At 30.5% G+C, this 16,952-nt stretch overlaps 1 protein-coding gene across 2 annotated transcripts; it reads right to left on the bottom strand.

Annotated features, from left to right (window-relative positions):
- Positions 1-709: 709 nt before the first annotated feature.
- Positions 710-2,457, bottom strand: LOC105789974 (dof zinc finger protein DOF2.2). Of its 2 annotated transcripts, none has more exons than XM_012617337.2 (2): positions 2,221-2,457; positions 710-1,998 (listed from the first exon to the last, which is right to left on the bottom strand). In XM_012617337.2, exons 1-2 carry the CDS (start codon positions 2,269-2,271, stop codon positions 1,090-1,092), a joined length of 960 nt encoding a protein of 319 aa, XP_012472791.1. In that variant the 5' UTR covers positions 2,272-2,457; the 3' UTR covers positions 710-1,089. The 2 variants fall into 2 exon arrangements, with proteins under 2 accessions (XP_012472791.1, XP_012472792.1); XM_012617338.2 differs by having other exon boundaries at positions 710-1,995.
- Positions 2,458-16,952: the final 14,495 nt, after the last annotated feature.

The raw sequence follows: 16,952 nt of genomic DNA, 5'->3' as shown, positions 1-16,952 counted from the left end.
TTACAAAAGCCATATATTTATGTTTAAAAATATAAGTTATAATCAAATTATTTGATGAAATTTATGAAAAAATTGATCTTAAGAATGGAATTACACATTTCAATATGTTTATGTATATATCTCACAATGATACTTAATTATAAATATGAAATTTCCACTAACTAGGATGAACTAAAATATTGTGAATATATACATATATGTTTATGTATCTAAATCTTAACTTCCCTTGCATAAAAGAATAGAAATGGATATATATATATATATAGAGAGAGAGAGAGAGAAAAGCTAAAGACATGATATATCAACAAATATAAATATTATACACACACATATATGTGTAAGTATATCAGACAAACAAGAAGTGTAAGTGCAACATGAAGCAACGAACATTGCTAAAGACTCCATGGAATTGATGCTTATGGTGGAATGTGCATATATGGTAAAATAAAACTTGTAATAGTTATAATTTCAAAATAATGGTCAATATATAAAAATGCATCAATGAAGAGGAAGATAATCTATATATATATATCTGTTATAGGGGTTTACAAGTGCAGCTAGCCATTTGTTGGTCAGCTAGAATTCCAAGAAAATGCATACATAGAGGAACCCAAAATTTAGCATGATTTTATGCTACTTACACAACAGTGTCAACCATGGAAGCTTTAGAATATTTAATGAAAGATCTATCGAAATGTGAGCAATATGATGATTTGCAGACATGAGAAAGGCTATATATATCACAGAGGAAATTAGTTTATAATGTCAGATAAAAGATCCCATAACATCACACATAAACATAGAACACATCAGTAAACAAGCCCATGCAAACAAAATAACATTAAAAAAAAAACCAATATATAAACTATGAAACATGCAACATCAATTCTGCAAATCTTTGTTTTTTCTTCGATAGATGATGATGATGGGATAAGTTCTGCACTTAACCTTGCAATTTTTCACCACCCATTATTTACTTTTTTTGATGGAAGCTTGTGTGCCAGTCAAGGTGATCAAACTATATATATGTATCTGTCATTAAAGCTAGCTGTTTTGATAACTGGACAGCTTCAAGATCAGGTTTTTAAACTATAAGAGATGATTAGTATTAGAAGCGTTGAGACCTGATAAATCTGTCCAATTATTTCCTCCCCAGTACTGATTATTCTCTGAAGCATTATTCATCATGGATCTTGATAGGTTTAGCCCTTGGTTGTTGTTGTTTTCCATTTTCACTGGAGCTAGCTGAGAAACCCTAGAGCTTGAAGTTATGGAACGAAGAAGCTGGCTTTCACCCACCATTGAAGATGATCCTTCCGTGCCTTCACTTTGAAGTGAATACAAACCGTTTGTTGGCTCAAAGAAAGGGAACTGCTGATGACCTGCTGATGATAAAATAGGGCTATTCATGCCTGAGTTGGTTCCTATATGAAACCCCATCTCAGCTTGTCCTCCATTAGCACTACCACCAAAGTTTAACCCAATATTTCCCATGCCAAACTGAGAGAAACTTTGCAACGAAGCCATGAAAGGCAAATGAGGGGTTTGCTGTGGCAAATGGCCTGTGATTTCAGAAGGAATATTATTATTAACTGCATTTGTTGAATTAGAACCACCTTGTTTCTCAGCTGAACCTGTGGATTTTGAGCTGCTGCTTTTGTTTTTCTTGTTTCTCCGGCATCCTCCGCCTACCGGAACATTTCTAAGGGCACCCCCTCTAGTCCAATACCGCCGACACGTCTTACAAAAGTGGCGTGGCTGTGAAAGACTGTAGTTATTGAAGTAGCAAAACTTGGTATTAGTAGACTCACACCTTGGACATTTCAGAGCTGCTTCAGGCTGTGGAATCTTGGCTAACCTGGCTCGACCAGCCATTGAACCAGGCCTAATAGAACCAGCGCCACCAACTCCAACATGAGAAGGTGGAGGAAGAGGTGGAAGCTGAGGGTTTTCAGTACTACCAGTACCAACTCCACCATGTTGATGATGATTATGCTGCTAAAAAAAATGGAGAAAATTTAAACTAAAATCCCAAAAAAAGCAAAAGTAAATCTTTACTAAAGAAGAAAAATAATTGGTATATTCAGTAAAAAAGATCACAAAGGAATAGGAATATTTATCTTTTGAATTTGCTTTATTTTACTTTGGGAAACACAAACTATGGATAGAAATTGATGAAAAAAAAGATGTAAAACAAAAACAAAAAAAGAAAACCCTTACCTGCTGCCAGTTGGGAGGATCTAAATAGATTGGAACAGATGAGAAAACCATGGTAATTATTTTTTTTTCTTTTTATAAAGTATGGTGGGTTCTTTAATAAGGTGGAGAATCCATAGACACTAGGAGGAGAATACTGAAGGCCAAGAAAGCAAAAGAAAGAAGAGAATTAAAAGAGAAGAGAGGCAGAAGGAAAGAAAGATAGGAAGGTGGGGAGGATAGAGGGCTTTTTGTTTTGGTTTTTTTTTCCTCTTATTATAATTATTATTCTTATTCCTTCATTCCCTCATCTTTGCTTTTTGTTTTTATTATATTATATATTTATTTCTTTATATATTTTAGGGTTTGAGTGGAGGAAGTTTTTCTTCATCTATAAGCTTTCTTTGATCTTTTCATGCAGTGGACTGGATTTGTTTTAGTGCTCAAAAAGTGAGTTCATGCATGATGCATGGGAGATATAAAGATAATAGCAAGCAAATTAATCACCCTTTTGCCACTGTGGTGGTACATTAATCACATGTTAAAGTTTCTTCTTTTTTTTTTTTCAAATGTTAATGTTATTAGCACATGTATGTATCTACATTCATCTTAAATATTAAAAATAAATCTTAAATTGTTAAAATAATTAATAAATATTAGTGTGGGATTTTTTACATTTTATAATTTTATAATTCTAAAAAATATATATATATATATATTTAAAACCCACGCATACTTTATAATTGCAACTAAAATTTTATTTTTATTTTCTGAATGGGTCATAATCTAAAATAGGTCGAAGACCGAAAAACGTGTAGAATCACTTAACGAGTCCGGTAAAAGTACAAGAGCATAGGATGCTAGCTAGCATTTGTTTGGGTCACTCTAAACTAGAATATTTCATCGAGTTTCTATTACGAATTGAAGCGTTTTTACCTAGCTAGTATGCATGGAGAATTATGAGTTTTTCAGGATGCCCGAGAGGAATTTTTTTAATGTTTTGTCTCATAGCAATAAAAGCATGCATGCCCACATTTTATTAAAAAAAATTATAATTACAGATTAACAAAAATATGATTCATCATACTCAAATACCATTTTTTTTTCCAAACTACAAACACTTTTATTACTGCCTCGAGTTCCCCCATTAACTTTCCTTTTCCTTGAAAACATGATACAAAAAGCTTTAATATATATTAATACATGTTGGGTTTTTTTACCTTTTGACCAGAGCTTATACTTAAACTTTGAGCATATAGACACTACAACGAATTGAAACTTTGAGCTTTAATATATATTTATTAGAACAATTAAAGGATGTCCCATGTGTTTGGTTTCATGTTCATTCCACGAAATTTTGCATTTTTTTATAAAAGAGTTATCAGTAGAACTATAACAATTTTAAATATTAGAATTAATCATTGTAAAGCACAAATGGAACACAACTTAAATCATAATAATTCTAGATATAACTAGGGATAGTGTTAAGATAGGATACAAGTTAGTTAGTTGTTATATATTGTAAAGCTATAAATACACCTTTCGTGTAAGTTAGAAGTATGAAATATAGAATAAATATGTATTTTTCAGTTTTATGGTTCAAAGCTAGACAAGCCTTCGCTTTAGTCATTCTCGAGTTATTCTTGAATGGTTTCTTTGTGGTTGACAATCTGTTAATAGAAAAGATTGCTTTCTGGTTTGTTTACTCAAGTGTTTAAGCATAATTTTGGTGCGATCTTGCCCGATATTCTGTTTGTTTGTTCTTTGTTTTCTTGCTTTATTAGTTAGAATGTTGGATCACGATAGTGAATCTAGAAGCAAACAAATGCACCAACAACTACAATAAGTAAGGAGGTGTTAGATTACAATCATCCCTTGTATCTTCATCCATTAGGTGCATTTCTTGTGTCACACTGGTAAGCAAGGATAGAAATCTATAGCATTTGGAGTTGATCAATGCGAATAGATTTATTAGCTAAAAATAAACTGGGATTTGTTCTTTCTTGTTGCCTTTTAGTTTACAATGGTCACACGTTCCATTAAACCTTTTCTTTTGACCATCTTGAGATGTTGCATACATGACTACTTATTACAAGCTACTAGAAAGCTACTAGAACTAGGAGCAATCTATCTTTGTGACTCTTTTTTAACCAACCGAGGAAGCTTGATTAGTTGTAGGCAAATGCTACAAGAGCAATATTTGACTTCTGACACCATTATAAGTTTCATAGGCCCTATCAAAAACTAAATAACATTTATTGATCAATATGTTGAGCAACAATGTAATGCTATAGTTCTTTCTTGGAGTTTGAATATTGTTTCTAAAGAGTTTTCAACAGGCATAGTATTTGCTTCTTTTGCATCTTTAGTGTGGAAAGACCTTAAAGAAAGGTATGACAAAAGACCAACTTCTGGTTTATGTGTTAAGTTGGGGAATTCACTTATCTCTTGGAAATCAAAGAAACAATAAATTGTTTCTAGGTCTTCAGCTGAAGCAGAGTATAGAAGCATTACAGTGGGTTTAGCTGAAGTATAACAGGGTTGATTAAAGAAATAGGAGTGAAGGCAGAAAAGGTTGTGAAGCTACATTGTGATAATCAAATAGCTTTACAAATAGTTGCCAGTCTTGTTTACCATGAGAGAACCAAGCACATAGAAATAGATTGCCATTTTGTAAAGGAGAAAATTTCAAGAAGCATTGATTAAGACACATGTTTCAACTGAAGAGCAAATCGTTGACATTGTGACAAATTTTAGGTGTTGAACAACATGTGTATCTTAATTCCAAGTTGGGGATGAAAGATATTTTCCATCCGCCAACTTGAGGGGGAGTGTTAAGATAGGATACAAGTTAGTTTAGTTAGTTGTTATATATTGTAAAGCTATAAATACATAGTTCATATCTAGAAGTATGAAATATAGAATAAAGGTGTATTTTTTAGTTATATGGTTCAAGGTTCATTAATTTTAACAGATAGAGCCACCAACAAGTGTTGGGTGCAGTGTCAGGCCAATTGCACACCCAAGAGAGAATGCATGTTTAAACCTTGGAGACGACATTGTTAGAAAGGGCAGCAAGGAATCCTGAACATGGATCGTAAAACGAACATGAAAATACCAAAAATATGAATAGAGCCCACACATGGTTTACACTACATAAGATTCAAATATTGACACTCAAAATCTCAGAGCCTCTAACTTACCAATACAATCAATGCCTCATTAGGTTTTTAGACTTTTGAGTTCATATGAAATTGAATGTATGCTTTGTATAAAGTTTATCTAAGAAAACAAACAACTTGCCAACAACATAAAGAAGCAAGTAGTTAAGAGCTCTATGCTTACATTTAAATTTCAGAGTTCAAGTTTTGGAAATGACATTTCTCCCACAAATTGCATTCACATAAATGTATATTATTGTTTACTATAAATAATATTATGTTTTTTTGAAAGGTAAGAATCAATTAGCCAAAGTCAAAGCAAGGTACAAGAGGTTAGAAAAAGATATTATTAGGGAGAGTACCAAGGGCATAGGCAAGACCTCGACTCTTTCAAGAATGATAAGATTTAGAACTAATCATAGCCCTTCCCCAACTCATAAATAGGAAGATAATGAGTTTCAGCGCACTCAAACCCACACCCTCCTACATTAGCAATAATGCTCATGCCAATTGAGCTTGGCAAGTCTGTTGCATACTTATGCAAATATTAATACCAATTTTCGTTTAAGAAAAAGTTAATCCATATCATTAAATAGAATTAGCATCCCTTAAGCACAAACTTGCATAAAAAGCTAGGATAATCAAACTCAAGATAGAAAATGTCATTACAAATTCATAACCAAGTGGCTAAATAGAACGCAACTAGATTACCAGATCTACTTATATGAGCAAAACTAATAGGTAGAAAAACTTTAACGAGTCCATAGGATTCACTGTCTTTTTGTGGAACTAAAATATTTTTCATATCCATTTTATAGTATATAGAAATTTATTTTTTGGGGTTCATGACTGTACTCTTAATAATGTCATCTCCAAGGAGGGAGGAAGGGAGAGGAGTAGGCAGAACCCTAGCTAACCCCCTAAATGAAAATTTGAAGCTTTAGACCCTCTAAAATTCAAAAACTCTTAAATTAATATATGGTAAATTTATAGTTTTGGCCCTAAAAAATGCTAAAAATTGATTTATTCCTTCTAAAAACCATAAAGATACAAGCCAAAACAATGATGAAATTACATTTTAACTCTCACAAAAATATATAACTTAATCTCGACCCCAAAATATGTAACTTCACCCCGTCTCCAACATTCAAACCTGAATAGTTTTCATAAGAATATAATGTACAGTTACTCAAAGAGAAAAACAAATGCAGCCATAATCTTGGACCGATATCTTTTTCTTTTTGGTTCAAAGGACTGAAATCTTAAATGTGCAATAAATCCAAGAAACTGGCTTTCGTTCAAAGATAAGCTCCATTGCTCTTTATATGGGTGACGTACCTTTAGTCTAGTGATAACCATGCATAAGTACCTATACCTAAAAAGATTGTCATAATTTCAATACGTAACTATATAATTTTCAGCTGAAAAGAAAGATGGATCAACCATGATACCATATGATCAATCATTATCTGTAATTTGCCTTTCTTTTTATTTTACCAAAAATTCTGATACGGCAAGCCATTACCAACTCTATCGTATTGCCCTTTATTCATTATCTATTCATTTTTTAAAAATAAAAATAAACTTTTTGAAGCCTAAAAATCATTCTTGAACAATGTACGTTCCAATTTCCAAGTGTGGAAAAATAGCTAGCTTTTTCTTTTTTTTTAAAATAATAATAATAATAACGTGGTGACAAAGGGGAAAATCAAAATCAATCTTTTTTTTTTTTCCTTCTTTTCCTTTTCTATTGAGATGCTACTGGTCGGGATTCCAAAGCCACAATTAGCAAGGTCTGTGTAGGTCCCCAATTGCGTAATATATTTACAAGTTTGATTTGGACAGTGGAGAAAATGCTTAATACCAACAACACCCCCATTATCTTCACCTTAATTATGCTCTTCTTTTTAGTGATTAATTAGCTCTAATTCAACCAATGTGTATAATAAGCTCTCTCTCTCTTAATTTTTACAAAAGCTGTAATATATATGAAATATTATCATGCACATTCACATCTATTCCATTTCTTATATCTCCACCCACGTGCATGTACTTCTTTCTATAGGCATCATTCATTTTCTTTATCCCTTTGCCTTGCATGCATGACATTGTTAGTTATAGCAATGGAACGAGACAGTTGGTACATTTTGTTTCATCACTTATAATCTCGCTTCATTATAGATGTGTAATTTTTAAAAATTAACACTTTTTGAGTTCAATCAATGACTGAACCGATCAAACCATGATTCTTAGCTTGACCGATTTATCCGGTTCAATTGAATAAATTATTAAAAAAATAAAATATATATAGATAAAATGAGTCCAACCCCGATCCAATCTAATTCTGGAAGCAATATAGAAAATCATTATCACTTCCATGGATGTTGGATAGATATATCTATCTTAGCCTGCCCACTTCAATTTGATTTTTTTCTAATTATTTGTAACATTTTAATTTTTTTAAAAGCAAATAAATATTTAAATACAATCCCTATAAAATATACTTTAGTTTGGGAAAATTCGATTATGTAAAAGGTTTTAAGTTTTATTTCTAAAACATTTGTTTACATTTTGTTTCTTTAATGGTTATATATAAGAGGATAAAATGATAATTTGATATAGAGGGTTGGCAATTACTATATCCATTTTATATTCACGGTCCAAAAATTAAGTCTACCCCACATCAATTTTTTTTTTAAATTCCGTTTTATTTGAAGCGATTGGGTTCGGAATCCATAGATGATTTGAATTTTGCCAAATTTTCATCCAAAAGGATACTACATTATATAATTAACACATTTCTACTATAATAAGACTCCTAAGTTGGTATCACCCATCAATTACGTCTCAACTTAATTAAGAAATTATAAAAGAAACCTTTTTTTTTTACCAAGCTATTAGTAAGGTGTTTTGCCCTTATATATATAATGAGATTTGAACAAAAATATTGTGCATATCAAACCGTTAAATTTACCATTTCAACCAAGGACGACACCAAAATGACAAATTATTATTTTAGTCCCTTAAAATTTTTAAAATTATACGTTAGTTTAATGGTAAATACACTTTATCCCCCTAGGAAGTTGAAAATTTTTCAGTTTAATACCTTTAAAATTCTAAAATAACAAGTATATACAAAGATAAAATTGTAGTTTAACCCTTTAAAATTTTATAATTTATTTAGCATCGTCCTTGATTTCAACCAAAACGTCATTTAGTTTTAATAAGTATATTTGTTATATAAAATTTTCACTTATATTGTGAGTATGCCATAAATCTTGTATATAAGATATTGATACATTTTAAAAATATATTCTTATGCATCCATTATATAAAGTCATGGGCTACTATTTGGTATACTTGGTAGTATACTTTTTTATTCCACAAGCCGTCTCAAAAAATTGTTATGTATGTCTTTTATTTTTAAATATATATTTTAATATTTTACTATATCCCTATAGAACATTTGTCAACCATTAATCTTGCTTGTGAAATTTAAAAACTTAGTGTACTAAATATTATTCCTAAAAACATACTACAAGGATTATAGGAATATTCTTTTAACAATCTCATTATAGGTTCTAATAATATCAGCTCTTTTTGACACAATGCGTAGAACCACCCATAGTCCCTCTCCAACCCATAAATAAGAGAATAAACCACTTCAACACATTCGAACCCACGCCTTCCTATATTGACAACAATATCCATGTAAATCGAGTTAAGACTCAATTGACAAGGATTATCGAATTTAAAAATGATGTGGAATTGAGATTTGAAATGCATTAGAAAAAGAGAGGGGGCCGGGGTATCGGTGGCGCTGGAATCTAATTCCCTGCCAAGTTTAGGACGGAAAACGGGGCTTTTGCTGGTTATGATACACAAAAGCTACCCCCTTGCTGTCTCCAGATTTTTCATTTTTAGTTGGAAAGGAAGCAATTTGGCAGCCTTAACACATTCGTCTGTCCCCTCCCCTATTTGCACTACATTTTCCTTAAAGTTAAAGTGCAATACCGCGTATATGCATATATTGACAACTATATAATAATATAACATCAGATCTTATATATATAACACTTGTGAAACCAAAATATCTATCACGTTACACCATTTTTTAATATTTATACATACATGGGTGGTGGTCACTCACTTGCAAACTATTTCACTAGGGCTTTTGCCCAACCAAGGATTGGTTTATTTATAATGTGAGTTGATCTCGTTGGTTTAATTGATTAAGTATTCATTAGTATATTAATAAATTAGGGTGGGTTTGGATGGTCGATTGGGTGCGGTGCGGTGCGGTGCGGTGCGTTTAGCCTACTTTTTGTCTCACGCTACAGTGTTGCTACAGTAACTAATCTCACATCCACCGCTGTTTTTACACTAACCGCAGGTAAACGCACCGCCCATCCAAACTCAACCTTAGTAAATGATCTATAAATACTATCATTAAAAGTTTTTGAAGCATGTTATATGTCCTAGCTTTGGTTCGGAATAACTTTCCTTCACTGAAACTTTTTTTAAACCGAAAAATAAAAATAATATGTTAGTTCATGATAATAAGTTAGACTCAAGTACGAGTGTTGAATACATTTACAATAGAACTGAACTGGATAGGGATGATCTCATCTAACTCCACCCTACAAGGTTTATGGATGTCCATTATATCCGTATTGTTTCTAAACTAGTTTTAAACATGTATAAAAGAATCGATAAAATGTTTTAAAAAGAAAATTAGTAATTTTAAAAGCACAAAGCATATTAATTTGCTTTTATATTTTTATAAATTTAGAATTTAGTCTTTGTACTTTTATTTTAATAATTTAGTTCTTCTACTTTTCATATTTCAAAATTCGATCCAATTGTTAACATTGTTAAAATTATCCGTATGACATTTAAAAATAAAAAAATACTCCATTGGTAGCCATGTAATTAAAAAATAACATTGTAATTAACTTGAATTCAACAAAATAATATTAACAATATTACAATTGGACCTGAATTTTGAAATTTAATAAGTAAAAGACTAAATTTTAAATTTACAAGAACTACAAAGAATTCACACATACTTTAACTTAAGTATTTTTACTGCAATAGTTCCATTGCACATACCTTTACTTTAAATAATAATAATAATAATAAACAACCCCTCAATAGACGTAGATTGATACGATTGAATTTTGCCATCCCTATTTATACCTCTTTTCCTTATTTCCAATCGTTTTTTTTATATAAAACTAATCCCTAGATTAAGAATGCTTCTCAGATATTTAAGAAAAAATACTTTTAGCGAGAAACTAAAATTTTAAACTTCTAAAAAATGTTTTTGAACCAATTTATAGTTTGAGAGACATTTTTCTCAAAAAACAGCTTATTTAAAATATTTTTATTTAAAAATACTTTTAAAAAGTATTCCTAAACTGACCCTATCTAAATATTTACGGAAGAGTTAACTATAGTTAACAAACGGGCAAAAGGTGGTATGTCACCGGATGATGCAAGAATAAGATATATATATTATATAAATATAAACATTCTCCACTTTTATTATATGTTTAATTATTTATTATTACAGCCACAGGCTTGTCGTTTTGTAGGGATGTTGCAAATGATGTAAAAATGATATTACAACATGAGAGCGTCAACAGTAGATGAAGACAGACATGGTTGCCCACTCTGCAAAGCGACACTGTAGCATACCTTTGTCTGCTGTCATACAAAACACTGAATTACATGTGGCTGCGCGTTTTTAAGCCTAAAAACACAACTACCATCGGGTTTCGAGTTTGACTTTTTTTTAAATTAACTCAAGAATTTTAATTAATTGCATAAATGATTTTTTTTAATTAAACACGTAAATGACTTAAAATTTACAATAAAAGTTAGAGCTAAAAAGTTTGACGCCACTAACATACTACGTCAGCAACTAAGATAAAAAATTAATTTTTAAATAGAGCCGTGTAGAATGACGTTACTTGTATAAATACTAAAAAAATATTACAATTTCTGAAAAAATAAAAGGACTTTAAAAAAAAATTTCTTTTTTGGTGGAGCCAAATAAATTGGCGCCACCAGTTTCCAAAGTTGCCCACCCCTTTTTCCTTTTAAAATTTTAAATATATCAAGAAAACCTTTTTTTGTCTTTACATATTAAAAAATATATTAAAATTTTAAAATTGGTTAATACTTAAAAATTTTTAAATAAGTTCAAGATTTTAATATATTTAAATATATTAAGTATATTGAAAATTTAAAATTGGTTATACTCAATATTTTTAACATATTAAAATTTAAATTTTTAAGTTTTTAAAATTTTAAATATATTAAAAATCTTTTTTGCTCTTTACCTATTAAAAATATATTAAATATATTAATATTTTAAAATATATTTTAAAAACTATATTGAAATATTAAAATTTTAAAATTGGTTATACTTAACATTTTTTAATATATTTAATTTTTAAAAATATTTTAAAATTGGTTATATTTAACATTTTTAATATATTTAATTTTTAAAGTTTTTAAAATTTTAAATATATTAAGAAAATCATTTTGTCTTTACCTATTAAAATATATATTAAGTATATTAACATTTTTAATATATTTAAAATTTTAGAAAACTTAAAAAATCACATTGGAAACTGGTGGCGCGAATTTATTTGGCTCCACCAAGAAATAGAAATTTTTTTAAAGTCCCTCTATTTTTTCAGAAATTATAGTATTTTCCTGATATTTATACAAGTGGCGCCATTCTACATGGCTCCATCAAAATATTGATTCTTTTATCCTGAATATTGACGTGACATGTTGGTAGCGCAAAACTCTATGGCTCCACTAACTTTCACTGTAGATTTTAAGTCTTTTACGTGTTTAATCAAAAAATTAGGTCATTTATATAATTAATTAAATTTTTTAGATTAATTTTATAAAAAAAGCCTTCGAGTTTCGAACCGCTCTTCCCCTACACCAAAACTTTACTGGTCACAATTGCACATGCAAAATCTGACACCAATAAGATGCTACACTATCGCTTTTCTATATTTATATATCACCTTCCCTGCTGCACCCAACACCATATATAATAACCCATTTGCATATGCTTTGAGCTAGCAGAAGTTCTTGGATCTCAACCACCAAAAAATAACACCGAAAGAGAAGCTCTTATGTTCTGTCTGAATCTGACCATGTTCCATATCGACGTCATTCTGAAAGATAGGTTATATATGTTCTTTCAAGGGTTTTGGACATATATAATACAGTAATAATAGATTATCAGTACTATGTGCTGCTCGTAGAAGAAAACGCCATCTAGTTCAGGTTCAATCTTGGTGGCGTTACCTATATTTCATCGAGAAAATTTTCAAAGTACTGTCTGGAACGAGAACTGTTCATCGGATTGGACTATATGTGGTGCATTACCACCAAAGATTTAATATCAACATTTGTATTTGACTCCGTTTGAATCATGCCCTTATACGATATTGTTGGACATTTGTGCTACCACTTAATTTAAGTAGTATTAGTGACATGTGTGGGAATAAATTATATTAAATTCATCCTAAAAAGTATAACTTTTAGGCATCAATAAAATGGTGTCACATCAATAAATTTTAAAGATAACAAAGTATCATTATACCCTAAATCTGTAATCCTAAACTCGTAACCTCGAATCCAAACATTGAACTTTGAACTAAAAACTCAAACCCTGAATCTTAAAGATCGGGGTTCAAGGTTCAAGTTTTAAGGTTTGAATAATTATAAAAATGATGTGTCAATGACATGGAAAAATTACACAAAACTTACTATTTTTAAAAAAATTGGTTGCAAAAAATAAAAATATTAATTTATGGAAAGCAAACAAAATGATTAAAATTTGTAAAAGAAAAAAGATGTTTGTTTATAATTTAAAAATTAATTATTGTAAGTAATTTAATTAAAGTTAAATTAAGTTGAAGAAGATATTAGATATAGATGAGTGTATAATAGTACTTTATTATCTTTAAAATTTAATGATGTGGCACTATTTTAGTGATGCCTAAAAACCATACTTTTTAGGATAATCCTCATATAATTTATTCCCTTATTATACACTTTGATAAATGAATATATTACTTTAAAGAAAATTGGCTCTATATAATGTAGTAATCCATGAATGCCTAATGTTATTATTGAAACAGATAGTGCGCAAGCTATTAAAAGTGTTCATGAAAAACGTAGAGGATACATTCTAATAGAGACTTGATTGTGCACATCCAGGAACTTTACAAACGCGAATGGAGAGTGCTCTTTAAACAAGTACCAAGAGATGTGAACTCGACTGTTGATATTTTAGATGGGTTGATGAAAGATTCTCCTATTGGCTCGAGAATATTTCATGATGTCCATCCACTGGTTGATGATCAATTACGGACAAACAGACGAGTTATGCTATCCAACATAGATACTGTAGTTTAGCTTGTAATTGAAGCTTTTATTTCTTGTTACCAAGAAAAAAAAATAGTGAAATTAATTTGATTAGTAGAGGATGAGGATGCTATATTCAAAGCTCAAACTTCAGTATGTATGGAAAAAGGAAAAGGGGGGATGGGGGATGAAGGATGAAGGATGCTTTTCCCTACAATCAAACAGGAAAAAGGAAAAAAAGAAGCCTCAGCTTTTTTTTTACTTTATGCTTTTAACGTTAATGTTATCAATTCAATTATAATAGTGTGTACTAGATGATGCTACTACTTTCTTTACCTCTTACTTTTCCGCAAGAATATGTCTCCCTTTTCTTGCTTCTTTTTTTTTTTTTCTTGTTTCAAGTTTAAACAAAACATTCGATCGACAATTCCGAATCAGCGAAAAATGTTGGAGAAAAAATAGAATATACGAAAAAGAATTTAGAGAAATTATTTTATGTACCATTGCCATCATATCATTTATTGTTCCCTTTCAATTATTTAATGATATTTCAGTAATTTTTTGCTATATCATTGACGCATAATTCTGGTAAATTTTTTGTTCTGAACCTCAAACCCCAAACTCCGAACATGATTCTAGGGTTAAGGTTCAGTTTTGGGTTTAAAATTCGAGATTCGAGATTTAGGGTAAAAATTTACCAAAAATTATGTATCAATTACATGAAAAAAAAATACTAAAATGTCATTAAATAATTGGAAAGGAACCATGGATTATGTGGTGGGAATGGTCCATAAAATAATTTCTCATCTTTTTCATATGTAGTGATCTACAAATTAAGTTTAGTTATTATTTGATTAAGTTTTATATCACACATTTTTTTTAAATTATTTACATGCCTAATTTTAAACTTGTTTAATCATATTTTTTAATCGGATAAATCTTAAAATTATACATAATTTTTTATTCAATGTGTAATTTAGTGTATAAATTTTGATTTAGTGCAATATAATTATAAATATAAAATGATATTATCTCATTCATTGTTTTAATAATTTGTGAGAATTATATTAAATGATTTGAGAAAACATGAATCCTAATCGAATTCAAACCTCCCTCGCAACCAGGGGTGAAGTTAGAAAATGTTTTTAGGGAGCGGAATTAAATTGTAATTTTTGCGATAGTAAAAATGCAGTTTCACCATTTTAATAGCTTATATCTTTATAATTTTTAAAAAATTAAATCAAACTTTTATCACTTTAAGGAGGGCCAAAGTGCAATTTTACCTTTAATAATTTAAATTTTTAAAAAATTTAAAGGACCTAAATTATTATTTTTTTCATTGTAGTATCTTTGTAACTAAAAATAATAATGTTGTGGATGAATCAGAATTTAACAAAAAATTTTGACAGTGTAACATGGATGAGAATTTTGAAATCTACAAAGCATAGGATTAAATTCCTAAAAATAAAAGTACATGTACCAAATTCAAATTTTGGAAGAGTAGAGGGACTGATGGGCTAGGCTAGGCTAGATCAGTAGTGAAATGGATTGGGCTCATGGAACAAAAAGCTTATATAAACATCCACCATGGCATCCCAAACCGGCTCATCTCTCCCCTAAAGGCCCACGACCCATTGATCTAAATTAAATAAGTTAGAGTTAATAATTTTCTTATTATTCATGTAACTCATACATAAATACCCAATTTTCTTATTCTTCACGTAACTCATACATAAATACCCAAATTCTGACAATATTTATGGCGGTGTAATAATTAGCTTAATATCGATATAATTATAACCTCTCAAGAACCGAAGTGAAAACCTCTACAAGCAAAGACTGATGTGTGAGCATGGCAGAGATGGCGTCGTCAAAAGTCGGCTGCTCATTGAAAATCTATGAAGCAAAGGCAAACTATCTATCTCCCGCTACTACTGTCGCCGCCGCCGGCAGTGCCATTATTCAAATACATATTAATTTAAGATATCATCTTTTCGTCAAAGCCTACGGCATTAAGTTTTTGGTAGACAAAATCATTACCCCGGAATTTGTGACTCATGTTGTCGTGCAGTTGGATTTTCTGTCGTCCGGGTTTAGCGTGATGATCGTCTCCGACACACTAGCGAACCTCAAGGTGGATGCCAGAGTGATTGATTACTCGAGTTTGAGGATTGCTAATTTCGTCGTTGATATGGCCAAAGTTTGGGGCATAGCTATTTCAGATTTTATTACGGTGGCTGAAGTTTTGACTGATAAAATCGATTATATTCGTGAGGAAGAGTTTGATAGTATATCAAGGACGTTGAACTTAGAATACGTTCATGGTTCAATAGATAATTCTTTGCTTGTGATGTAGAATGTGAAATCAGAGGACCAAAGTTCTTGATGAAATAGTCAATTTCTCTTTGAAAAGATAGATATCCTTTTTAGAGGGACAATTTTAATTTTTAATGTGATAACATTTAGTTTCTTGCAATGCAAGTTATTAGCATAAACATTGAAGTAGTTGTTGGGTGCATCCCTCGTTACAAATAAGGTAGATGAACCTTATTACAACGGAGGTGTATCACGTGTTAAGGATGAATCATCCACATTCATGTACGTTATTAATTCAAATTTACATTTTATTCATCCATTTATGGTGAATTTGTCTAGATGCTATGAATGACGTTTTTTGGAAACTTTATTGCTTTACTATAAATAAAAAGGTATCAAGCACAATCACAGGTGAGTTACACCAAGAGAGAAAGAGAGAGAGAGAGTTACCATTGTGTGAGAATTGTAAACCATTCTAACTAGATGAGATATTGAATGTAATCCTAGTTATATAATAGTAGAAGACAAGTTTGCACTGGACTAGAGTCACGCGGCTTTCCATTTGGGTTTTCTACATCAACAAAATTTATTGTTGTCTTTAATTTTTTACATATTATTGCTTCTTTCAATTTCACAAAGAGGAAAATAAGCATTCTCTTGCATACTCAATTTTTCCAACCGCAGTAACCCTAGTGGATGTTAATTGTTGTAGGTTGTTGAAGTTGAAAAATGATTATTTAGAGTCACAATTGAAAGAGAAATTTTCTTTAAAAGTTCGGTTAATGTGTAATTTTTTTGTCAATCTTTGTTCGTCGCTTTGAACTATCCAGGATTGATTTCTTTATCGTATTAAGTGATCGCAATCACGCTAGATAT

This window comes from Gossypium raimondii, chromosome 8 (genome assembly GCF_025698545.1).
Source record: "Gossypium raimondii isolate GPD5lz chromosome 8, ASM2569854v1, whole genome shotgun sequence".
Classification (NCBI taxonomy): Eukaryota; Viridiplantae; Streptophyta; class Magnoliopsida; order Malvales; family Malvaceae; genus Gossypium; species Gossypium raimondii.
Note: the sequence above shows the minus strand (reverse complement) of the source record. Positions and strands in the feature narration are given on the sequence as shown.